The sequence below is a fragment of the Nansenia antarctica genome, assembly GCF_963989245.1.
Source record: "Nansenia antarctica genome assembly, chromosome: 2".
NCBI lineage: Eukaryota > Metazoa > Chordata > Actinopteri > Argentiniformes > Microstomatidae > Nansenia > Nansenia antarctica.
In genome coordinates this window covers 81,836,261-81,861,450 of record NC_137675.1, presented here as the reverse complement: position 1 = coordinate 81,861,450, position 25,190 = coordinate 81,836,261, and the positions used below count along the sequence as shown (strand labels likewise).

Sequence of the window (25,190 nt, the reverse complement as noted above, 5' to 3'; positions counted from 1 at the left end):
CCTGTGTCTCTCCTACAATCAACAGCACAAGTCTATCTAGAGGATATAGACACACAAATGTCTCCATAAATTCCAACTGGTCCAGAACTCAGCTGCACGCATCATTACTAGAACTCCCTCCATTGACCATATCACTCCAGTTCTCCAACAACTACATTGGCTCCCCATTCAATTCCGTATTCATTTAAAGATTCTCCTTCTCACCTTTAAGGCTCTCCATAATCTAGCACCTTTATACCTCTCTGAACTCCTTCTTACTCACACTCCCTCCCGTAGTCTCAGATCCTCCTCTGCCAACCTCTGTCATACCCTCTGCCCGCCTGACTACTATGCCTTTAGCCATTCTGCTCCCCGCCTCTGGAACTCTCTGCCACCTAACACACACACTATTGACACTCTCTCCACTTTCAAATCCAGTCTTAAAACACACCTTTTCACAATGGCTTACTTGGTTTGATCTCCTGTATTTTGTTTGATGTTATATCTGACTTTGCTGTTTTTATCTCATTTTGCTTTGTTGATTTTAATGTTTTGATATGTGGTTTTAACTATGTTTTGTAAGGTGTCCTTGAGAGCCTTGAAAGGTGCCCATAAATAAAATGTATTATTATTATTATTATTATTATATATAGAGATATATATTATCATGTTTGCTGTCCAGTGCTGAACTCATTGCCTTTGTAGGTGATGATGATTGATGAAAGACAGAAATTAAAGCCTGGTACACACATAAAGATAATCTGGCCGATTTTGGCCGGATTTCCCCCCTTCTGACCAAGGACAGCAAACGCCCGATTATCGGTTGCACATGGCTGCCTCGTACAGGTCAGTCAGGGTACTACCCTGATCATGCGAGATTTCTGGCTTGGGGAACGAGACTCTACCATTGTAGGACAGATCTTTATGTATGTGGTGTGCTGTATTGGGAATATCGGAGCACACCACACACAATACGATCAAAACTGTTCAATCCATGACCTTTTTATCTTCATGTGTGGGGTCTCTCTCAGATAAAAAGTCTTGAAGTGTGTACCAGGCTTTAAGCGGGGTACACACATAAGGATTTTCAAAATCTTAACCGAAATCTTATCTGAGGCAGACCCCACACATGAAGATACAAAATCTTGGATTGAACAGCCTAGATCGTATTGTGTGTGGTGTGCGCCGATTTTCCCATTTCAGCACCCCACAGACATAAAGATTTTCGTTACAGACTCCAGACTCTCTAGAGTCTCGTTCCCCAAGCCAGAAATCTCGCGTGAACCCATCCTTTTAATATTGCCTTTAAATTACAAAATAATTAAATTAAGATTATATAATGATTAAAGCACTTTGAGCCGCAACGTTTGCAGGAAAAGCGCTATACAAATAAAGTTATTATTATTATTATTATTATTATTATTATCTAACGTAGTACCCTGACTAACCTGTACGAGACAACCATGTGCGACAGGGCAAATAAAGTGCCGAATAACGAAAAGAAGAAGTCAGCTCGCTTCTTGATTGGCTACATTCCATCCGCGTCATAGTTGGACTCGCGAGCAGGGTTGCCAGATGAGAATGACATTTTCCACCCTAACCACAGTCTAAAACCGCTAATTCCACCAAAGAATCTGGCAACCCTAGGATTGCTGGTCGTAAGTATTGAACACATTTGACATTTACGATTGCCGGCCACGCCCATTTTCCGAGCAGGTTGTCGAGAGATTGACTCTTAACACACCTCCCAGTGGCGGCTGGCCGATAGAGGGCGCTGGGGCGCCACCCCCACCTTCACTTCCTAGTTGCGATTTGTAAACGTTTTTTTTCAAAATAAACATTGTTTATTCACAAAATGCGGCTGATATTCTGTCGGCGCCTATCAGCATTCATTAAAAATCCTCCAATACAATAAACATTTTTATCTGTGTGTGTGTAAAATTCACTGTTAAAATACATAGGGGGAGGACGCGGGGCGCCGGTCAATGCAAGTCTATGGCACTGCAAATACTTTTCGCTTATGCGGGGTACACACATAAGGAGTTTTTGTCCGGTTTTGGCACGATTGTTGGATGTCTGAAAACGACAGAAAACGAGAGAAAACGCCCGATTGTCAGATGGATCTTAACATGTTCCTATAACAAAATCCTGTGGTGTGAGGTGTGTTAAGAGTCAATTCTCTTCAATTGTGCAATCAACTCTCAACTCTCAACCTGCTCGGAAAATGGGCGTGGGGAACGACAGATTCCGGACTCTAGAGTCTCGTTCCCCAAGCCAGAAATCTCGCGTGAACCCATCCTTTTAATATTGCCTTTAAATTACAAAATAATTAAATTAAGATTATATAATGATTAAAGCACTTTGAGCCGCAACGTTTGCAGGAAAAGTGCTATACAAATAAAGTTATTATTATCTAACGTAGTACCCTGACTAGTCAGCTCGCTTCTTGATTGGCGAGCAGGGTTGCCAGATGGGAATGATATTTTCCACCCTAACCACAGTCTAAAACCGCTAATTCCACCAAACAATCTGGCAACCCTATGGATACGGATTTTCTGCGATTTCAGCGATTTTCGGATGTCTGAAAACAACAGAAAACGCCCGGTTATCAGATGGATCTTAACATTTTCCTATAACAGAATCCTGGGGTGTGAGGTGTGTTAAGAGTCAATCTCTCCCGGCAACCTGCTCGGAAAATGGGCGTGGCCGGCAATCGTAAATGTGAAATGTGTTCCATACTTCCGACCAGAAACCATAGGGTTGCCAGATTGTTTGGTGGAATTAGCGGTTTTAGACTGTGGTTAGGGTGGAAAATGTCATTCCCATCTGGCAACCCTGCTCGCCAATCAAGAAGCGAGCTGACTTCGTCTTAATAATAATAACTTTATTTGTATAGCGCTTTTCCTGCAAACGTTGCGGCTCAAAGTGCTTTAATCATTATATAATCTTAATTTAATTATTTTGTAATTTAAAGGCAATATTAAAAGGATGGGTTCACGCGAGATTTCTGGCTTGGGGAACGAGACTCTAGACTAGAGAGTCTGGAATCTGTCGTTCCCCACGCCCATTTTCCGAGCAGGTTGAGAGTTGATTGACAATTGAAGAGAATTGACTCTTAACACACCTCACACCCCAGGATTTTGTTATAGGAAAATGTTAAGATCCATCTGATAACCGGGCGTTTTCTGTCGTTTTCAGACATCCGAAAATCGTGCCAAAACCGGCCAAAAACTCCTTATGTGTGTACCCCGCATTATGTGAAAAATCCTGGAGGAAACACTGCTGTGCCCCACCCAAAATGTTTAGCACCAGCCGCCACTGCCTCACACCACAGGATTTTGTTATAGGAAAATGTTAAGATTCATCTGATAATCGGGCGTTTCTGTGTTTGGTCGGAAGGGGGAAAATCGGGCCAAAATCGGCCAGAAAATCCTTATGTGTGTACCCCGCTTTACTACGTAAGATCAGGCAGGACAATTCAAGGAGATGGCAGTTGGCCGACCGGACACATGACACACAGCTGGCCGCCAGATGACGGGCATCCTAACCCACTTATGAAGGAAGCAAAGCATCATGGGACAACCCTGTAGGAGGCCTCTGATGCAGAAATTAAAGTGTTTTCAAAAATGTTACGTCGTAGTCATTTTTTTTTGGGGGGGGGGGTTATGAATTCATGAATTATGATCATTCATTTTAAAATTATGAACTCAAGTCCCTTCCTGAATAGACAGAATTGACATGTAATAACCAGTGATGCCGGTAACGCGTTACTCCGGTAACGCGTTACTAAGTAACGCGTTACTCTAATCTGAATACTTTTTCAGTAACGAGTATTCTAACGCGATACTATTTCCAAATCAGTAATCGGATTAAAGTTACTTATTCAAGTGACTGTGCGTTACTATTGCGTTACTACCTCATAACTTAGGCTAAATGCAGTATTTCTTTGTAATGTTCGATAGTAAACAAACATTTGTTTGCTTTTCTCGCGTCTTGGGGAGTGACGTCAGTGCTCACGTTTTCAACACGAGGTTGCAGCAGAATCGCTCACGTGTATCACCACGCTGATTGCACAGTGTAAACAGAAGCGTAGCCTACACAACCTGCCTACATCCATCTATTCATCCGTGTCTGGCCTATAACAACCGTGCTACATCCATCTATTCATCCATGTCTGGCCTATCACAACCGTGCTACATCCATCTATTAATCCGTGTCTGGCCTATCACAATCGTGCTACATCCATCTATTCATCCGTGTCTGGCCTATCACAACCGTGCTACATCCATCTATTCATCCGTGTCTGGCCTATCACAACCTGCCTACATCCATCTATATACTGAGAGGGAGGCAAAGAAAGACTCTTTATTTTGTTGTTTTAAGTTATTGTTTAAAGTTTAATTATGTAATTTAAGTTACTGTTAAAATAAAGTGAGTTTTGGCAAAACCAGTTTTCATTTTTATGTTGCGGGGGGGTCGGGTGCCTAGGCAGCTGCCAATAGTAACTAAAAAAGTAACTAGTAATCTAACTTAGTTACTTTTAAAATCAAGTAATCAGTAAAGTAACTAGATTACTTTTTAAAGGAGTAATCAGTCATCAGTAATCAGAATACTTTTTCAAAGTAACTGTGGCAACACTGGTAATAACCCTATTTCATTATGATGCATTCATGTAAACAGAATTGTATTTGGTGTACGTGAGAGGGAGTTTCTACTCATAAAGGAGTTTCTACTCATAAGGGAGTTTGATTTTTTTAGTGAGTGAAAAAACAAACAAAGCAAGTAATGAGTTGCTGTGATAAGAATAATCTCGAATTTTAATCATACTGCATTGCGAGGGTAAAGAATAGGACCCATTGACTATGTAAATGTGGTTTAAAAAAACTAAAACATTTTTACAGATTTTTTCTTTTGGATAGCTAAATGTGATGTTGTAAAATTGACACAGGGGGCCTTAGAGGGAGAGCCAGGTTTGCAACACACCACCATGGTTACCAGTAACACTCCACCATGGTTACCAGTAACACTCCACCATGGTTACCAGTAACACTCCACCATGGTTACCAGTAACACTCCACCATGGTTACCAGTAACACACCACCATGGTTACCAGTAACACTCCACCATGGTTACCAGTAACACTCTACCATGGTAACACTCCACCATGGTTACCAGTGCTTCGCCACTGGCTATGAGACTTGTAGTTGTCCCATCCACCGCCCCAGGTCACTCTGTATTTTGTCTAATTACAGGGGTGTGAAGTTCATTGGGCGCATTATGATATTTTATTTGATTGTTTAACTTCATGCAGGGAGCTATATTAGAGTGGAGCCACCCAGGTACGCCAAACCTTAATGTACCATCAAACCTTACACTTATTAATCAATGCAAGTGTCCTGACTGGAGTGTGTGTGTGTGTGTGTGTGTGTGTGTGTGTGTGTGTGTGTGTGTGTGTGTGTGTGTGTGTGTGAGTGAGAGAGAGAGCAATCAGAGAGACAGAGATTTAAGTGCACCGTCAGTACATTACATTATATCCGTATATGCAGAGCGATAGGCATTCCTTTAAAATATAAAAATCCAATCTAAAATTAAATGTATTTATTTTTATTATTATTTAATTATGTATTATTTATTTATTATTTATTATTTATGAGGAGTGTGATTGTGTGATTGGTGGTTTGGGTTTAGCATTCTGAATGGTAGTGTTTTCCATATGAACATAAGAGATTTTATCAAGGAAGATTGTGCCAAGAATTGAAGATTGTGCCAAGAATTGTATTAGAGATAAGCAAGAAATGTGTTTGTTATTGTGAAGAATTGGTGTAAGATAAAATACAAATATAATAATAATAATAATAATAATAATAATAATAATAATAATAATAATAATAATAATAATAATATAACATAATAATGGTCATTGTGTTTGAGGCTCCGATGTTAGTGTTAAAGCTATAGAGAAAAACTGTAAAGCGAAAAACTGTAACACCTGACTCCACTCCTGTTATCAGGGAGAGAGAGAGAGAGAGAGAGAGAGAGAGAGAGAGAGAGAGAGAGAGAGAGAGAGAGAGAGAGAGAGAGAGAGAGAGAGAGAGAGAGAGAGAGAGAGAGAGAGAGAGAGAGAGAGAGAGAGAGAGAGAGAGAAAGAGAGAGAAAGAGAGAGCCGGGGAGGAGGGGAGGAGGGGACTGCAGGCTAACGGGAAGTGGAAGGCAGGATTAAATATTAACTATATACTACAATTTAACAAGAGTTCCGTTAGGTCCTAGTGCAGTGTTTTTTTAATTTGGTCAAACGCGTACTACAGAAGACTACAGGTAAATGCACACTTTAATTAAGTGAACAGATGTATGATTGATATGATCGTTGTGTGAACGATCAGTGACTTGTAGAATCGTGTTTTTTAAGGGCTATTCATTGTGGTTGTAAGAGGTATCTAAGGCAAAGGGTAATTGATGTTGCACTCGTACATGTCGCCATTGAATTCCAAATCAAATCAAATCAGACTTTTTTTATTTATATGGCTCCTTTCGGTCAAAATTGAGTGCAAAAAAGATGCTTACAGTTTTTCCTCTATCGCTTTACAGTTTTTCTCTATCACTTTAACACGTTTTCTCAAAAGCATAGCTCATTTTCTCTTAACTCTTAACACAAATCCCAAAACTCACACTCAAAACCCTAAACTCCCAACATCTCTTGCAAAAGCAAACACTGCATTCAAAATAATGTTATGTCTTCTCAAAATGAATTTTGTTGTCAAATGACAAACACAGACCATCAAATTAATAGACACTTGTAACAACCAATTGAACCCTGATGTGCACAATGGAAAACACTATGATGCGGAAAACAGTACTATGATAAGATTATCAGTAGGCCTTTTGCATTTTCATTGTTACACTACATACGTACAGTAGCCCATTATAAACTGTTATGTTTTCATACTCAAATATAAAACACACATGCAAGAATAGAACAGTTTTTTTATTCATTTATGTACACATCTCAGCAATGACCGTTGGATTTTTAAAGTGTTCTTCATACAGAACAAAAAACATATGCATATACTCTACACAAAGGCCACAAGACCTTGTCGACATCAGGCAATGTTCTCCCTGGCCAAGCAGAAGGGCAAAGTATCGCCTGGCATGACGAATCCAGCCCTGATATGATATATTTCAACACAGAAGAGCTCACCTTTGGCCCTTTTATTGCTAACGCTATAATTCAAATGCAATAGGTGTTTGCCCATATTAATGAATGAATGAATGAATGAATGATCTTTATTGTCATTGTAACATCAGGTTCACAATTTAAAACACACACATATGAGGAGTGTGATTGTGTGATTGGTGGTTTGAGTTTAGCGTTCTGAATGGTAGTGTTTTCCATGTGAACACAAGAGATTTTATCAAGGAAGATTGTGCCAAATGTAAAGAATTGTGTTTAGTGTGTTGTTAATTGTGTGGTTTAGAGCTGCAAAATGAGTGATAAGCAAGAAATGTGTTTGTCATTGTGAAGAATTGGTGTGAGACTCTATTTAAATTATTTCACAAACATCTTTATTAGAAAATCAGTCTTCGTGTTTACTATTTCAATAAATAAATAATGTATCATTATTTTATTCACAGTTTCTGAAAATCCCCTCAGATGAAAATCCAACCAGTGTCCGGCTACCCTAAAGTAAAAATATATTTACAAAATGGGTTTCTTCAATGAAAGCCAAAGCAGGGTCCTCATGCTTCTACTTTGCATAAGCTCTGTCACTGTGTTTTGTTTTTTGAATGGTCAAATATCTTCCAACCCCTTTTGGGATTTTTATAAATATGCCCACGCCATACTGAACGAGACGTCCTCTGACGTCATTCCTTCTTGTGACTGTCACACATGTATGACAGAGCCAGGGGATGATGCCTGGTTTGTGCAGCGTTTCAGCAAATCTCCAATTTATCCATTTCTGACAAAAGCAAACATGGATGTCACTGGGAATACCATCAAGTGGTGGAAGGTAAATACTTTATTATTGAAGATGAATTACCCACCATCCAACTGTCAACCATTTCACCGTACCTAACCTTTTTACTTCACTTTAATTGTTTTGGTTATTGTGTTATCAGAATTTGTGAGGCAGATAGTTAGTAAGGAGTAAAAAGTTCTGTTTTAGGGTTTCTGCTCATGTATTGCTTGTCATCATCAGAGGATGCAGAAGGATAGAGGAGACTTCGGCAAAGCGGTGGAGGAGCTGTTTCAAGTCATCCCTGATGAGCTGCTGTACCTGGATGCAGGACCTGACCGCTGTAGGACCTGTGCTGTGGTGGGGAACTCTGGGAATCTCATGCGGTCCCACTACGGAGCCCACATTGACCTTAATGATGTCATCATAAGGTACTGATAGGTGTGCTGCATCAGTCTGTTTGGACTGCACTTATATAGCGCCTTTTTTGCTGCTCCAAAGCGCTTTACAACGGCCTCTCATTCACCCATTCACACACACATTCACACACCAATGGCAGCAAGCTGCCATGCAATGCGCTGGCCCGCTCACTGGGAGCAATTTTGGGGTTCAGTGTCTTGCCCAAGGACACTTCGACATGTGGCCAGCCGGGGCTCTAACCGCCGATCTGCCAACCTTGTGATCATTAGGTGGCGACTCTACCTCCTGCACCACAGCACTTTTTTTTTCTCTCTATACAGTCAGTGATTTCTTCCACCAGCTCCATTAATGCCATGGAGGTAGATCTTGCTGTTCTGAAGCCATACTGGCTGTCCATCAGTAGGTTATGTTTTTCAACAAAACTGTCCAGCCTTGTAACATATAATTTTTCAAGTATCTTTGAGAATTGTGACAGCAAGGATACCGGTCTATAATTAGTGAAGGAATGCTTGTCTCCAGCTTTAAATAATGGGATAACTTTAGCAACTTTAATTTTATCTGTGAATGTTCCATTGGGAAACATAATAAAAAAGAACAAAATTGCCAAACACAACTATGCGGATGACACTCAAATCTACATAGCCCTCTCACCGAACGACTATAGTGCCATCGACAATCTCTGTAATTGCAGATAAACAAATAAACACCTAGATGACACAAAACTTTCTCCAACTAAACAAGGACAAAACAGAGATAATTGTATTCGGTGCACCTGACAAAAGATCAAAAGTCAGTGCAAAACTTGATTCTCTCTCTCTTCAAACAAAAACATAGGTCCGAAATCTTAGTGTAATTCTAGACTCCGATCTAAACTTCAACAGCCACATAAACTCAATGACTAAATCAGCCTACTATCACCTGAAAAACATGACACAAGAAAAAACACACAAGAATGAGAGGTTTCATGTCCCAACAAGATCTTGAAAAACTCATCCATGCACAGAGCTGCCAAGTCTCAAGCAATCGCCGTGAGACTCACGCATTTCAACCAGTTCTCACGCTCTCACGCCCAGAGGCGCCCCGTCCATAGAGGCAACCAAGGCAATTGCTTGGGGCCACCAAACAAAAAGGGCCTTTTTGTCAAACTAAAACTGTCCTTGGATGAATGTATTTTCAATGGAAATCATGGCATTCAGCGTTCAGTCGCTCTGAGTCTGCTCGCGCTGCGCATACATTCATCCAAGGACAGTTTTAGTTTGACAAGCTAAACAATATGAGGGTAGTTAAGAGTTTAACTACTTTTCATTGTGAAATAGCTAGTTTGGTAAAGTATTCCCTGCAATTACGGCGTTATTATATGATCTATAACACCACGGACATCCATATCCGTAACCACTATTGGCAGTATCCACGCCACTGCCCCAAAACCCCCCTAGTGGGGCCCCGCCCCCTTCTAGCTTGAAATGGACTTCTCGCTGCCTCTCAACTGTCAGCAGCAATCATGAAGCGATCGCACATTTCTGGTCACCAAAAAAGAAAAAAGAAACGAGAAGACAATGAAAAACGACACCGGGATAGTGGCAAGTGGATAGAAGCTGCAGAGTGCAAAAATGTAAATAAGATGCAGAGTGCAAAATAAGTAAGATGTCTTAAGCCGAGTACACACTAGACGATTTTAACCCCGATTTAGCCGTCGCCGACCAGTTTTTGCGGTCGGCGACAAAATCCTCCAGTCGTTGCAAACCCGGGGACGCGCCGTCTACGACGCTCGTTTAATGTGACAGGCTCAGAGACGCAATCGGAGGACCGCCGACCCCGTCGGAGGGGCCGTCGCAGGGCTCCAGATCTTTTCAAACATGTTTCATTTTATCGGCCGACGGAATCTACATTCTGCTAGTCTGAGATGGGCAACGACCCATGTGGACAGCACAGCCAATGAGAGGTCGAGGAAATGCAGCGCGGAGGAGGCGTGAAAGTAGAAATGGCTATTTATATAATAGTAAATATGTTATGCACACCTTGAAACTGGAAAAGCCAAATGTGGTGGAACCCCAGAGAAACAGAGACAGAGGCCAGGAGAATATATAATGATTTATTAAGGATGATATACACAAAGAAATAGGCCCTACACTAACTAGTGGAAAAACAAACATAAGGTGTGATGCAGGCGATAGTTATGGGGTGTGTAATTATACTATGTGTGTGTGCGTGTATGAGGTCAGGGGTGTTGTATTATGTGCTGCGATACTACCCTAGTGAGCAAAGTCCGAGATCCTTTTCGGGCCAGGGAGAGTGATCCATGAGAGAGTAGTCCAGAGGGGAGTCCAGGGGTCGAGCCAGGGAGGGAAATCCAGAAGAGAGTAGTCAGAGGGGGTCCATACAGAAAGTTATGTTCAAGCGTTGGATCTCCGTCTGTAGCAGGGTTAAGTAGGCGGCTGTCCAGGTGGTGATTGGGACAGCTGGGCTGAAAGATAATAGCCCACACCTGCTGCAAACAGAGCCAGAGATCCGGCCCACTCAATCCGGCCGGGAGGGGGCGCCAGAACGAGGCTCACGGGGGCGTGTCAGATTAGGAGGCACAACAGTACCCCCCTCCTCAGGGGAGGCACCGGACGACGGACCCAGGGCCCCGGGGTTGGCTCGGTAGAAATCCTCCAATAAGGACGGGTCGGCGAGATAGGACGCAGGCACCCAAGTCCGGTCCTCGGGCCCGTAGCCAACCCAGTCCACTAGGTATTGAAACCCGCGACCCCGGCGGCGGACCTCCAGTAGTTTGTTTACCGTCCATACCGGGTCCCCATCATCCAGGACACGGGGCGGCGGCGGAGCCGGGCTGGGGGAAGACAAAGGGCTGGCGGCCACAGGTTTAAGCTGGGAGACATGGAACACCGGGTGTATTTTGAGGGAGGGAGGAAGGGTCAAACGTACCGCCGTGGGGTTGACGATACGGTCCACGGGATAGGGACCAACGTACCGGGGGTTGAGTTTCCGGGTGGAGGTTTGGGAGGTCTGGAGGGGCAGGTCCCGGGCCAACAGCCAAACCCTCTGACCTGGCTGGTAGTCAGGGGCCGGCACCCTCCGCCGGTTCGCGCTCCGCCGGGCGCGCTTGGTGGCGCGGAGCAACGCCGCCCTGGCGGTCCTCCACACGTTGCGACACCGGCGGAGATGGGCCCTGGTGGTTGGGACCGCCACCTCCAGCTCCTGTTGGGGAAACAGAGGGGGTTGGTAACCCAGGGAACATTCGAATGGGGACATACCAGTGGCGGCGCTCTCCATAGTGTTGAGGGAGTACTCCACCCACGGCAGGTATTTCGCCCAGGAGGAGGGATTGTGGGCGGAGACACATCGGAGAGCGGCTTCCAGAGCCTGGTTGGCACGCTCGGCCTGCCCATTGGACTGAGGGTGGTACCCGGAGGTGAGACTGGTGGTGGCCCCAATGCCTCTGCAGAAGGCCCGCCAGACCTTGGAGACGAACTGGGGGCCCCGGTCAGAAACCACATCCGAGGGGATCCCGTGGAGGCGTACGACGTGGAGAGTTAGGAGGTCCGCCGTCTCGGCCGCTGTGGGCAGTTTCGGGAGGGGAACGAAGTGGACCGCCTTGGAGAACCGGTCCACGATGGTGAGAATGGTGTCGCACCCCTGGGAGACAGGGAGCCCAGTAACAAAGTCCACGGCGATGTGCGACCACGGTCGGCTGGGCACCGGGAAAGGCTGCAGGAGACCCGCAGGAGGCCGATGGGAGGCCTTACTACGGGCGCACACCGTACAGGCGGCCACAAACTCCCTGGTGTCCCCCCTGAGATTGGGCCACCAGAACCTCCTCCCGATGAATGCCGCCGTCCGCCGCTCGCCGGGGTGGCAAGCGAAGCAGCTGGAGTGGCCCCACTCCAACACCCTGGCTCGGACAGCTGTAGGCACATACAAACGGTTAGGGGGTCCGGTCCTAGGGTCTGGTTCGGCCCGCTGAGCCTGTCTCACCAAAGCCTCGACGGGCCAGGTTACGAACCCCACCACCCGGGACGGGGACAGGATGGTATCTCCCCCCTCAGCGACACCCGAATCCGCCTTGGGGAACTGGCGGGAGAGAGCATCAGCTTTGACGTTCTTGGAGCCAGGACGGTAGGTAAGGGTGAAGTCGAAACGACAAAAAAAAAGAGCCCAGCGGGCTTGTCGAGAGTTGAGCCTCTTGGCGGACCCAAGGTAAGTGAGGTTCCTATGGTCAGACCACACCAGGAACGGTAGTTTGGCTCCCTCCAGCCAGTGTCTCCACTCCCTCAGGGCCTCGTGAACCGCCAGCAGCTCCTTGTTGCCCACGTCGTAATTTTGGGCCGCGGGTTCGTAGCGCCGGGAGAAGTAGGCGCAAGGGTGTATCTTCTGGTCCTCCCCCGACCGTTGAGAGAGGACCCCCCCGATCCCCGTGTCCGAAGCATCTACCTCTACGATGAACTGTCTCTCGGGGTCGGGGTGGATCAGCACTGGCGCGGAGGAGAACAGGTGTTTTAGTGTGCCGAAAGCGGTCTCAGCAGCGGCGGTCCAGCAGAAGGGCCGTGAGGTGGAGGTAAGCGCAGTGAGCGGCGCTGCGACCTGGCTGAACCCTTTAATGAACCGCCTCACAAATCCCGCGAACCCCAGGAAGCGTCTAAGTTGGGTCCGGTCCGTGGGCTGAGGCCACTCCACGACGGCCTTGACCTTGGCAGGGTCCGCCCGCATCCGTCCGTCCTCCACCACATTACCCAGGTAGGTGACCGAGCTGGTGTGGAAAACGCACTTCTCCCCCTTCACGAATAAGCGGTTCTCCAGGAGACTCTGCAGGACTAGCCGGACGTGCTGGTGGTGCTCCTCCACGGACCGAGAAAAAATAAGAATGTCGTCAAGGTACACAACAACAAAAATGTTTAACATGTCCCGAAGGACATCGTTGACCAGGGCCTGGAAAATAGCAGGGGCATTAGATAGACCAAAAGGCATGACGCGGTATTCAAAATGGCCGAGGTGGGTGTTAAACCCGGTCTTCCACTCGTCCCCCTCCCTGATGCGGACTAGATGGTAGGCGTTACGTAGGTCCAGCTTGGTGAATACCTTGGCATGGGTGAGGGGTTCGAAGGTGGAGCTAATGAGGGGAAGGGGATAACGGTTCTTTACAGAAATGTCATTCAGAGCCGAAAATCAATGCAAGGTCTGAGCCCACCGTCCTTCTTGGATACGAAGAAGAATCCAGCCGCGAGGGGAGAGGAGGAGGGCTGGATGATACCAGAGTTGATGGACTCCGTAATGTAGTTACGCATCGCCTCCTTTTCAGGGAGTGAGAGGCTGTAAAGTCTACCTTTAGGAAGGGTGGCACCAGGCAGGAGGTCTATAGGACAGTCATACGGGCGATGGGGTGGAAGGGAGAGTGCCTCGTCCTTGCTGAACACCTGGGCTAGGTCGTGGTAGATGGGAGGAACCCCGGTGAGGTCAGGCGGAGTGATCTTAGACTTGGGGTCGCTAGAGGGAGACAGGGCGGAGCGAAGGCAGGAGGCGTAACACGTACCTCTCCAGCCTAGGATCTGGCCCCAAGCCCAGGAGATGTGAGGTTCATGTCTCTCGAGCCAGGGTCTACCCAGCACCAGGGGAGACGTGGGGGTCTGAAGGACAAAGAACTGGATCTCCTCGGTATGATTCCCGGAGATCGTAAGAGATATAAGCCCAGTGGTGTGGGTGATAGTTCCTAGGGAACGGCCATCAATGGCCCTAGGCATGATTGGGCGGTCTAGAAGGACTAGGGGGATGCCCGCCTGGTGGACTAAGTTTTCATCGATTAGACAACCATCAGCCCCGGAGTCGATGAGGGCGCTGACAGACAGGGTGTCCTTCCCCCAGGTGAGAGTGGCAGGGAATAGGCGACTGGGGGTGACCTGGGGCTGAGAGAGAGAGGTGTTGCTCACCAGTATGCCCCCTACTGGTGAGCTGGGTCTTTTGGCCGGACAGGACACGCCCGGATGATGTGCCCCTCCTTGCCGCAGTACAGGCACTGCTTGTTGAGAAGCCTCTGTTCTCGCTCCTCTCGCGAGAGCCGAGAGCGGCCGATCTCCATGGGCTCCCCAGCCCCGGAAGTAGCCACGAGAGGAGGCAGCATGGGCAGAGAAGGGGGCGGGGTCGTTCCGGCGCGATAGGTAGTGGGGCGCGTGACAGCTCGCTGGACGCGGTCGGTGCGTCGTACCTGGAGGCGTGCATCCATCCTAAGGGCCAGGGTAATCAGCTCATTAAGGGTGCCGGGATCGTCGCGCACCAACAGGTCCTTGATGGAATCATGTAACCCCTTGTGGAAAAGGTTGAGGAGGGCTCCGTCATTCCAGCCTGTCTCCGTGGCTAGAGTACGGAACTCGACCATGTACTCGGCTACAGAGCGGGAACCCTGGGAGATGGCTAACAAGCGGCCGGTTACATCCTGCCCGTCCTGGGGGTGGTCGAACACGAACCGGAACTCCGCTTTAAACAGGGGGTAATCCGTGGAGTATCTTGAACTGCTCCCGACAGCGGCTATGGCCCATTTGAGCGCTTTGTCAGCGAGTAGAGACATGATAAACGCTACCTTGGCCCCGTCGGAGGAGTACTTGGAAGGCTGGTGCGTAAATACTAATTCGCACTGGGTCAGGAAACCCCGACAACGATCAAAGTCACCATGGAATGGAGCGGGGCTGACTAACCTGGGTTCCCAGTGAGCGACAGGAGGATAGAGCGAAACGGGGTTCACAGGATCGACCGGGGGATTAGTCATCTGCCCAGATATGGAACTCGTGTCAGGGGGTGGTCTGCTGCCAGCGGCGATGAGGTCCAGAGAACGCTGGATGGAGGCGAGAGACCCGGACAGTGCGTCCATTTTCGTCTCGAGACTATTTACAGCCCCGACGGTGGCACGGGTGGTATTCTCCAGTACGGCTATCTGGCCTTGGACCGTGGGGAAGGCCTTCTGGAGCTCGGCCTGCAGACTGGTAAGTTGCGTAGCATGGCTATTTACCTCTCTGCGTAAATCTACGACTAATGGGAGAACCCCAATACCCGGGGAACCACCCTTGTTCTCTGGAGTTCCACCTTGGCTCATAATGGCTTGAACATACTGTTATGCACACCTTGAAACTGGAAAAGCCAAATGTGGTGGAACCCCAGAGAAACAGAGACAGAGGCCAGGAGAATATATAATGATTTATTAAGGATGATATACACAAAGAAATAGGCCCTACACTAACTAGTGGAAAAACAAACATAAGGTGTGATGCAGGCGATAGTTATGGGGGGTGTAATTATACTATGTGTGTGTGCGTGTATGAGGTCAGGGGTGTTGTATTATGTGCTGCGATACTACCCTAGTGAGCAAAGTCCGAGATCCTTTTCGGGCCAGGGAGAGTGATCCATGAGAGAGTAGTCCAGAGGGGAGTCCAGGGGTCGAGCCAGGGAGGGAAATCCAGAAGAGAGTAGTCAGAGGGGGTCCATACAGAAAGTTATGTTCAAGCGTTGGATCTCCGTCTGTAGCAGGGTTAAGTAGGCGGCTGTCCAGGTGGTGATTGGGACAGCTGGGCTGAAAGATAATAGCCCACACCTGCTGCAAACAGAGCCAGAGATCCGGCCCACTCAATCCGGCCGGGACGGGGCGCCAGAACGAGGCTCACGGGGGCGTGTCAGATTAGGAGGCACAACAAAATAGCCTATTATATAAATAGCCATATATGGAATGGACTTGGAATGGACTTTATTTATTTGTCATTGCTACAGTACAGGTACCAAACAACGAAATTTAGGAGGGGTGGCTCCCCTGGTGTTAGGAAAGGGGAAAAGAAAATACACATTTTAGAAAAAGCATAAAAGCATAAAATCACAAGAAAGTAAGGAGCTGATTTACATCAATAAAGGCTATGTACACAATCCACTGTACTATACTGCACAGATAGTCAACTAGGGTTGTCATATTGCACAAAAGTATTTTTTCACATTATTATAAAGTGACACAGTTTGCAGGCTTGAAAATGTACATGTTTGTGCCTCAGCACTAGCTGCCATACAATCCGTCCGGACTGTCCTGGGCCCAGAACTTAGGCCTTTTCTGTGTTCAGGGCCTTGACGGCCCTGTGGTAGAAGCAGTCCTTCAGTCTGTTTGTCTTAGCGGCCGGGGTCCTGTACCTCCTGTTCGAGGGCAGCTTGACAAAGTGTATATATATATGTATATATTACATATAGTAATATGGCTATTTTCTAGTAGAAATTAGCTCCATCTTTTTTTGACAGCTGTCAACGTCTCGTCATCATGTGCTGATATCGCGACACTACAGCTTGGCGAATCGTCCTGACCAAGTGAAGAATCTTGTAGTCTGTGAGCCCCCGTCGTTGCCATATAGTCTGCGCTGTGCTGCGACGTCTGCGCGCCGCTGCGACGCGGACACCAGCACGACGGTCGTTTAGTGTGAGAGGCTCAGCGATGTTACAACTTGAAAAGTCGTCTAGTGTGTAGCCGCCTTTAGGCAGGCAGACAGACAGACAGACAAGCAGGCAGGCAAGCAGGCAGGCAGACAGACAGACAGACCCAGTGGAGTCATGTAAAATGTAAATAAGAACACCAGCGGTTTCAGAATATACTTGTTTATTGATTTTTTGATTTATTTGTTTATTCATTTGTTGTTCTTGCTCTGTTTGATATTACATATTAATGTTGCTGTTTCAGAATGTGAAAACACCAGCAGTTTCAGAATGTAAGTGTGTTAAGAGTTCTAATAAGCACCATTGTGAGTTGATATTTCATTATTTATATTGCTCCAATTTGATGTTACTACACATGGCTCCTTTGTTGATCAAATACTCGGACGTGTGTGTGACTGTTAATTAATACATTATGACATTTATAATGAATTCCTTTGTTTCAGACAGTTTATTTACTTACACACACACGAGCGCGCGCATATGCGCGAACTTCGTAAAACCGTATTATATTTTAGTGTCAGGGAAATAAATAAATTTTAAAATGTCCACATCGTCACCCGCCTAAGACCCTTACCAGGGGCCTCCATAATGTTGTTTGCTTAGGGCCCCCAAAAGTCTAGGGGCTCCACTGCTCACGCCGCATCTCTATTTCTCACGGCGAGAAATAACAATTGTTTTACGGGACTTTTATTTTTGAATTTCCTTGAAAGAAAGCTACCGGACATGAGTTTCGTGGCATCTTTCTGCACGCGCGTTAACTTGAGTCTGCAATCGAAGCGGCAGGCGAGCGCTGATGGAAGAACCTGTGTTCACGCGAGCTGCAAGAACGTAGCAAGCAGTGTTGCCAGATTGGGCTACTTTTGGTCACACTGGACGGGTGGATTCGGCAGCTTTTAGACTGGTTGGGCTGGACATTGTCAATTCCGTCTGGCAACCGTGGTAGCAAAATATGTGCATACATTACAACATTGTATCTGGTAGCCTACTGGACTGGGTTGCACCAATATGGCGTAAGTCATTACTAAATGCAGGCATTTAGTAGTTACTAAACCCCTAGTTCGAATGTACGCGAGGGAAAACAGAGAGAGAAGTGCTTATAATGCAACGCAATGCAAGCAGAGTAGGAAGTGCTTACTCCTGCAGGTGGCGCTAAAAATGCAACGTCAAAATGAATGACTCCTGCTGCCCTGGGACCTAAAATACGACTCTTTTAAGGAAATCAAACAAACGGTTTACATGCACTTTTATTTTAATATTTTCACTGTCCTTTTTTATTTTTTCGTTGGGTAAGCACAGCTTACTCTGCTTATATGGACGGCACGTCCTTGCCTCATTTCCAGTGAAGTAGCTGCCATCTAGTTGTGACATTTTTGTTTATCCCGCCCCTTCATCACCCAGCGTTGATGACGCGGATGGTTCCAGTTACACTGGTATGAACACGGGCTCGTTCGCCAGACAGCACCAACGTTCGGAGGTTCTTTGCCGGTGTGAAAGCCCTAACAGAGAATTGAATTCAAAGTACTCCTAATTGCATACTAATTACAAAATGGTCTTGGACCAAAATACATCAGATCAGATACTCCACCCTATATTCCCGCAAGGCCCCTAAGGTCAGCTGAGACTAATCAGCTAATCATTCCAAGAGTGAAAACAAAACAGTGGAGCAACTTTCAGTTACGCTGCCGCATGCTCCTGGAACAAACTCCCTGAAGAAATCAAACAGGCCCAAAACCTAAAAACATATATTTTTTAAAAATATATATATATATTTTTTACTATGCTCCTCTTGCTGTATTTCTTCATAATGTATCTAAAACACTTTGAATTGCCCCTGTTGTATGAAATGTGCTATACAAATAAACTTGCCTTGCCTTGCCTTAATAGAATAATTGTAATGTACAGTAACCACATGTTTAAATGGGATAGGGTTTAATGACAACCGCACCAACCTACGAACCTTTGGGGACAGAGCCTTCAGCGTGGCCGCACCTACCCTCTCCCTCCCCACAGTGATCCGCAACGCCCCCACTCTGGACTCCTTCAAACTAGCCCTCAAAACTCATCTGTTCTCCAAGGCCTTTGGCCCCTAGTCATTGTTTCAGTTTTGTTTTGTTTGTTTTCTGTTTTGTCTGTCCAATCATTCCCCTGTAAAGCGTCCTTGGGCTTTTTGAAAGGCGCTTGTTGTTATTATTATTATTATTATTATTATTATTATTATTATTATTATTATGACAAGGGTTTTAAGAACCTGTAATAATGCTGAACGACCAAAAGACCTTGTGGCATGTTTACAACTACAATCTTGTGATTTAATGTTTTGACCTCCAGTCACAACAGAGGGTATAATTCACCCTGTTCAATGTGTCACACAGAATTAACAATGGATCTACCAAAGGCTATGAAGAGGATGTGGGGACCAGAACCACTCACCACATCATGTACCCAGAGAGTGCTGTGGACCTGGACAACACCACTCATCTGGTTTTGTTCCCTTTCAAGACTCGGGATCTCCAGTGGCTCCGTAGTATCTTCACCCCGTGAGTGACGTCTTGTAACGTAGGCTTTCTTTGGCTAGTTTGGAAGTTCATATTCTGATAGTCTACAGTAAACATGTTTTATGGATATTTTAGAACATTATCACAGGTATTTTGACACTAAAAGCCATAATTATAAAAAAGGACATGGCAACATCAGCTACAGCCTTTTTTCGTTGTATTCAACAGTCCAGATGCACAAAATAAATCAAGGATCAAAGCCAACAAGGACCTGGTGAGTCAATAAGAAACATAAGCATGGAATTTATGTCAAACAAATGATGGTTTATACAATACTTCTCCTCTTAATTTATGGAGGTGGTAAATGCCCAAGATGGTTTATACGTTGAAAGTTTATTTTGCAAATAGAAATGATTGACAATACTTTAATGAATGAATGAATGAATGAATGGTCTTTATTGTCATTGCTACAGTACAGGTACCAAACAACGAAATTTAGGAGGGGTGGCTCCCCTGGTGTTAGGAAAGAAAAAAACACTTTAAAAAAACACTTTAAAAAAACACAAGACGGGAAGGAGCTGGTTTACATAAATAAAGGCTATGTACACTATCCACTATACTATACTGTACAGATAGACGACTAGGGTTGTCATATTGCACATAGTGTTATTGCACATTTATTTAAAGTGTTCGTACCCAGGGTGGGTTGGGTCCCTGGAGATCTTGGAGGCCTTCCTGAGACAGCGTGTGTTGTACAGCTCTTCCAGAGAGGGGAGGGGGGCGCCGGTGATCTTCTGGGCTGTTCTCACGACTCTCTGTAGCGCATTTCTCTCCGCGGTTGTGCAGCTGGAGAACCAGTTGCAGATGCCGTAGGTGAGGATGCTCTCCACTGCGCCGCGGTAGAAGGTCACCAGTATCTCCTGCTTGCTGTGTTCCTTCCTGAGGACTCTCAGGATGTATAGCCGCTGTTGTGCCTTCTTGATGGTGGCTTTTGTGTTGTCCTTCCAGGACAGGTCATCCTGCATGTGCACCCCCAGGAATCGGAGGGTTGAGACTCTCTCCACGCTCTCTCCGTCGATGAGCAGGGGCTGGATCTCGGACTTTTTCCTCCTGAAGTCTACGATGATTTCCTGGGTCTTTGACTTGTTCAGCAGCAGGTTGTTAACCTTGCACAGCTTGCTCAGTTGCTCTACCTCATCCCTGTACGCCGCCTCGTCCCCCCCCGAGATGCATCCCACCACGGTGGTGTCGTCTGCAAACTTTACGATGGAGTTGCTGGGGTGGACGGGGGTGAAGTCGTAGGTGTAGAGGTTGTAGAGGATGGGGCTTAGCACGCAGCCCTGGGGGGACCCAGTGCTGAGTCTGAGGGCTGTGGAGGTGTGGGGGCCCACCCGCACCCTCTGGGGGCGGTCGGTCAGGAAGTCCTTGATCCATGCACATATAGAGTGTGATAGACCCAGGTCTAGTAGTTTGGTCACTAGCCTGTCTGGAAGGATGGTGTTGAAGGTGGAGCTGAAGTCCACAAAGAGCAGTCTCGCGTAGCTGTTCCCCCTCTCCAGGTGGGATAGAGTGGCGTGGAGAGTCGTCGCGATGGCGTCCTCTGTGGACCTGTGGGCTCTGTAGGCGAACTGGTATGGATCCAGGTTGGGCGGGAGGCGTGTGACTATGTGGGCCCGGACCAGTTTCTCGAAGCACTTCATGATGATTGGTGTGAGTGCCACCGGGCGGTAGTCGTTTAGGCAGCTCACCGTGCTTTTCTTCGGGACTGGGATGATTGTTGAGGTTTTCAGGCAGGGTGGGATGGTGGCCTGGGACAGGGACTGGTTGAGGGATGGCGAAACCAATATGTACCATTAAATAAAAGCTGAGTACTCTTCTACTTTTCTACTTTAACCTAATAGTAACTGTCCAGACTTTTGGAGTGTAGAGCAAAAAGAAGAAAACATTTTTCACTGTCCCATAACTTATGCAGGGCACTGAATGTTCTCCATGTTTATGCAACATGTATGTCCATGATTCTCATGTTGTGCACATAACCACAGCCATTTTAGGGTGTATATATTGTCTGTGACATAACTACACTGATTAAGATAACAATGTCATTCATAATTCATGCAGGCACTCGTCCTGAATCCTGCTTTTATGAGATATGTTCATGAGGTTTGGCTTCAAAAACATGGCCTATATCCATCCACTGGAATCATGGCTATAATACTTGCCATACACATATGTGATCAGGTAAGCCTTCCTTTCTATAACAGTAACAATGTTCTGCCAGTAATATGTATGTATATGCACAGCTCAGCTCACTAAGGTAACTTGTATACAACCTGCACTGGGAATAGAACAATGACTAATTGTGACTATCTAATGATGAGCATCATCCATAGAGATATATGACTAGAGAAGGCACCGGCCATCTTTCATATTTATTACATTTGTGACATCATGAAGGGTGCCATGTGGTCAACTAGGGTGGGACTTCCTCTGAGCTGGGAAGGCATCAGCCAATTGGATCAACACATGGTCTTCTTTATAGGTTCATTCATAGATTATAAATGGCTGACCTGAGACACTGGAGATGAGTTGAATGAACCCTCCAGTATAGCAGGTGGCAGTTAATCAGCAACATTTGATATATACGGCCACTCAAATCACAGAAGATTAATAAAGTTGACTACATGGTGCTCCCCATATAGTCACAGTAGGGGACTGTGCCATCTAGTGCTTTTAACTCTATGGCATCATCATGCAGTACTAGCATGTTGGTGTTGCCCATGTGTATGGATAATATAGATCAAAATTCTCTCCTTTTATATTTTCAGGTGAATGTTTATGGATTTGGGGCAGACAGATATGGAAACTGGAACCACTACTGGGATCCAGCGCCAACGCGTCGTAGAATTATGAATTCAAACCATGGGAGAGGTGATGAAAGTAAAGCCATTACGGAGCTCTCTAAAAGACAAAAGGTCCAGATGTTTAGAGGATGGTGACTAATCTGCTTTGCATAAATGCATTTGACTTGTTGCCCATCTTGATATGTCCATTTTCTTTTTATTAATTCATGTATAAAATGTATGTACACATATTTATTTTTTGCCATGCATGAATTTATCCAATGATTTTGAATAAATACATTGTTTAGTCTTAAAAAGATGGGTCCTGTTGTTGCTACTGATTATGCATATACACTGAACACAAATATAATGTTAAACAATTTTTCATGAGTTGAAATCAAATACCTAAGACTTTTTCTATGTACACAAAAGGCCCATTTCTCTCAAATTGTGTTTTATGGATTTAGGGCAGACAGACTTTATTGCACATAGTAACTTTATTTACAAATGGACTTTAATGTTTTTTGTCTGGATTGTTTGAGCTAATACCAAAGTCTGGTGCAAATTTCACTTGAATAGGCTCATTGGAAATACATTTACTGGACAAAAAAATCACCATGGATGTCTGTATATTGAATCGCCGACCTCAGGCGTTGTCTGAACCTAAAATGAGGTTTTAAAGAAGAGGAAGAGGCAAGAAACGAAATTTGATATGTTTAAGACTGTCTCTCGCTCCATGATTTAAACTGGTTTGGCTACACTGAGTAAATAGGCGGATGATCAAATAGCATCGGTCAGTCTATTACTGTAGGCCCTAGTGTAATTTCCCATCTGCGCAATCTTCCAAATTCGGTCAAACGTTTTTCATTGCAGGTGAGAGGTGACTACAGGTAAATACGCGCTTTAGTTCAATTAAGATCTTTATGATGGTTAATTTATATGTGTTTGTTTCAGGATATTGATTTTTGAAATGTCACCATAACTCTGTCCTATCCGACATGTAGAATAGTTTGGGGACTTTAAGGATTATGTAAACACACTCATATTGACATGATCCCTTAAGGATTATGTAAACACACTCATATACTGTCTATATGCTTATTGTAACACCACACTCATATCAGTCTGGCCCAGACACTGGGACAATGTCACCAAAGCTGAGCAGAGTAGAGTACGGAAATGAAATCATAATATAACATACCCTTCGTTGTGGAAGAATCATGTACCGGTATACTATCACAGGCTTGGAATTGAGATATAGCACGGCATAATCATAGGAAAATTAATTATATGTTAGCATTATAGTTAGTTTCCGGAGAAATGTCAATGACTCTATCATATTTTTCCCCCACACACCATAGGATGATACAATGTATGATTGGGTACAGGAGTTCAAATAGAAGACATAGAGGAATGCAACATATCATGTAGCCTGTTTGTATAGAGCCCCATTGATTAGTTTTATGGTTTTCCATTGTCGATCCATCTGTCAGGAACGAAAGCAATGCAACAGGTTTCAGCTAACTTCTTAAATTATTACTGTAATGCTGTAGACTTTAGTCTGATACAGACTCAGTTTTTTTGTTCAACCCTTCATGTGTTTAGCATTCTTCATTCATTCCTCATTAACCAGGCCTCCCTATCTCAATGACAGTCTGATACAAAAAACGTAAGAAATGTTATGTAAGAGTTACGTGAATTACGACTTGCAGGGTAGTTAGACATTAACTTCAACTGGTTACGTTTTAGCAAATATTAGAATAAGCAACAACAATTAGCAATAATTGGCACCAAAAAAAACAGTGACCCCAGCGTGATTCGAACCCGCAAATTCGGGGGTTAAAACTCGGGTGGTTTCCCCCAAACATAATCATTGGAGACTGGGTTGTATAAGATGTCTGTGGTGGGTCTCATCCAGGGAATATAAGATGTCTATGGTGGGTCTCATCCAGGAAGTATAAGATGTCTATGGTGGGTCTCATCCAGGGAATATAAGATGTCTATGGTGGGTCTCATCCAGGGAATATAAGGTGTCTATGGTGGGTCTCATCCAGGGAATATAAGATGTCTATGGTGGGTCTCATCCAGGGAATATAAGATGTCTGTGGTGGGTCTCATCCAGGGAATATAAGGTGTCTATGGTCGGTCTCATCCAGGGAATATACAGTGCCCTCCACAATTATTGGCACCCCAGGTAAAGATGAGTAAAAAGCGTTATAAAAATGTCACCTTTTGGTGAATTAGCTTAATGTCACACTGATTATTGGCCCCTGCATTTAATACTTTGTACAACCTTCCTTTGTCAATAAAACAGCACTGAGTCCTAGGTCCCCTCTTTTGACTCACCTTGAATGTTTATTGCCAAATAGCTAATTTTTTGTTTCATCTAACCATAGAACACGCTTCCAGTCTACATTCCAATAGCATTAAACATACTCCATACACAAACATACTTATGTTTGTGGTGAAATTACAGGAAAGGCTTTTTTCTGGCATGGCTTCCAAATTATTTATTGGCATGGAGGTGGCGTCTAATGGTAGTTTTGGATACTTGGTGACCCCGCGATGCTACTCTCTTCTGTAATTCTCCAACAGTGATCCTTGGGGATCTTTTTGCCTTTCTTACCATCCACCTCACTGTGCATAGGGGCAAACAAAAATAAACTTGAGTCCTCTTCCAGGCAAGTTTGTAACAGTTCCAGTTGCTTTGAACTTTTTATGTATTGCCCTCACGGTAGTTATGGGCTTTTAAAAAATAGCCATTCCCTGACTTATGAAGCTCAACACACTTTTCCCTAATTTGATTTGTGTGTTCTCTTATCTTTCCCATGTTGATGTTTGAATAAGAGAATATGGCCTCTTTCACCGCATATTTATACCCCAGTGAAGCAGGAAGCCATGGATTACTGCTTGAAAGTTCCTAAACACTCGATCAAATTTAAAAAGTAAAATAGAAATAGAAAAAATTAAATGTTGGAAATGTTGTGCTGTGTGACATTAAGCTACATAAGGGATTTTTTTATAACAGTTTTTACTCATCTTTAGCAGGGGTGCCA

The 25,190-nt window shown here is 45.2% G+C and overlaps 1 protein-coding gene across 1 annotated transcript; it reads left to right on the top strand.

The window, feature by feature from the left end:
• The first annotated feature begins 6,237 nt into the window (after positions 1-6,237).
• On the top strand, positions 6,238-22,323 carry LOC308151556 (CMP-N-acetylneuraminate-beta-galactosamide-alpha-2,3-sialyltransferase 1-like). The gene is made up of 7 exons (XM_080524452.1): positions 6,238-6,294; positions 7,609-7,985; positions 8,175-8,362; positions 19,172-19,336; positions 19,523-19,568; positions 21,413-21,532; positions 22,120-22,323. Exons 2-7 carry the CDS (start codon positions 7,680-7,682, stop codon positions 22,288-22,290), a joined length of 996 nt encoding a protein of 331 aa, XP_080380578.1. The 5' UTR covers positions 6,238-6,294; positions 7,609-7,679; the 3' UTR covers positions 22,291-22,323.
• Positions 22,324-25,190: the final 2,867 nt, after the last annotated feature.

What these genes read in the sequence shown, in the direction of transcription:
- LOC308151556 (XM_080524452.1), top strand. Translation starts at nt 7,680, where the DNA reads ATGGGTTTCTTCAATGAAAGCCAAAGCAGGGTCCTCATGCTTCTACTT. An exon ending in CTTAATGATGTCATCATAAG is followed by an intron (nt 8,363 to 19,171) that starts GTACTGATAGGT and finishes TGTGTCACACAG; the next exon opens with AATTAACAATGGATCTACCA. An exon ending in CTCCGTAGTATCTTCACCCC is followed by an intron (nt 19,337 to 19,522) that starts GTGAGTGACGTC and finishes TGTATTCAACAG; the next exon opens with TCCAGATGCACAAAATAAAT.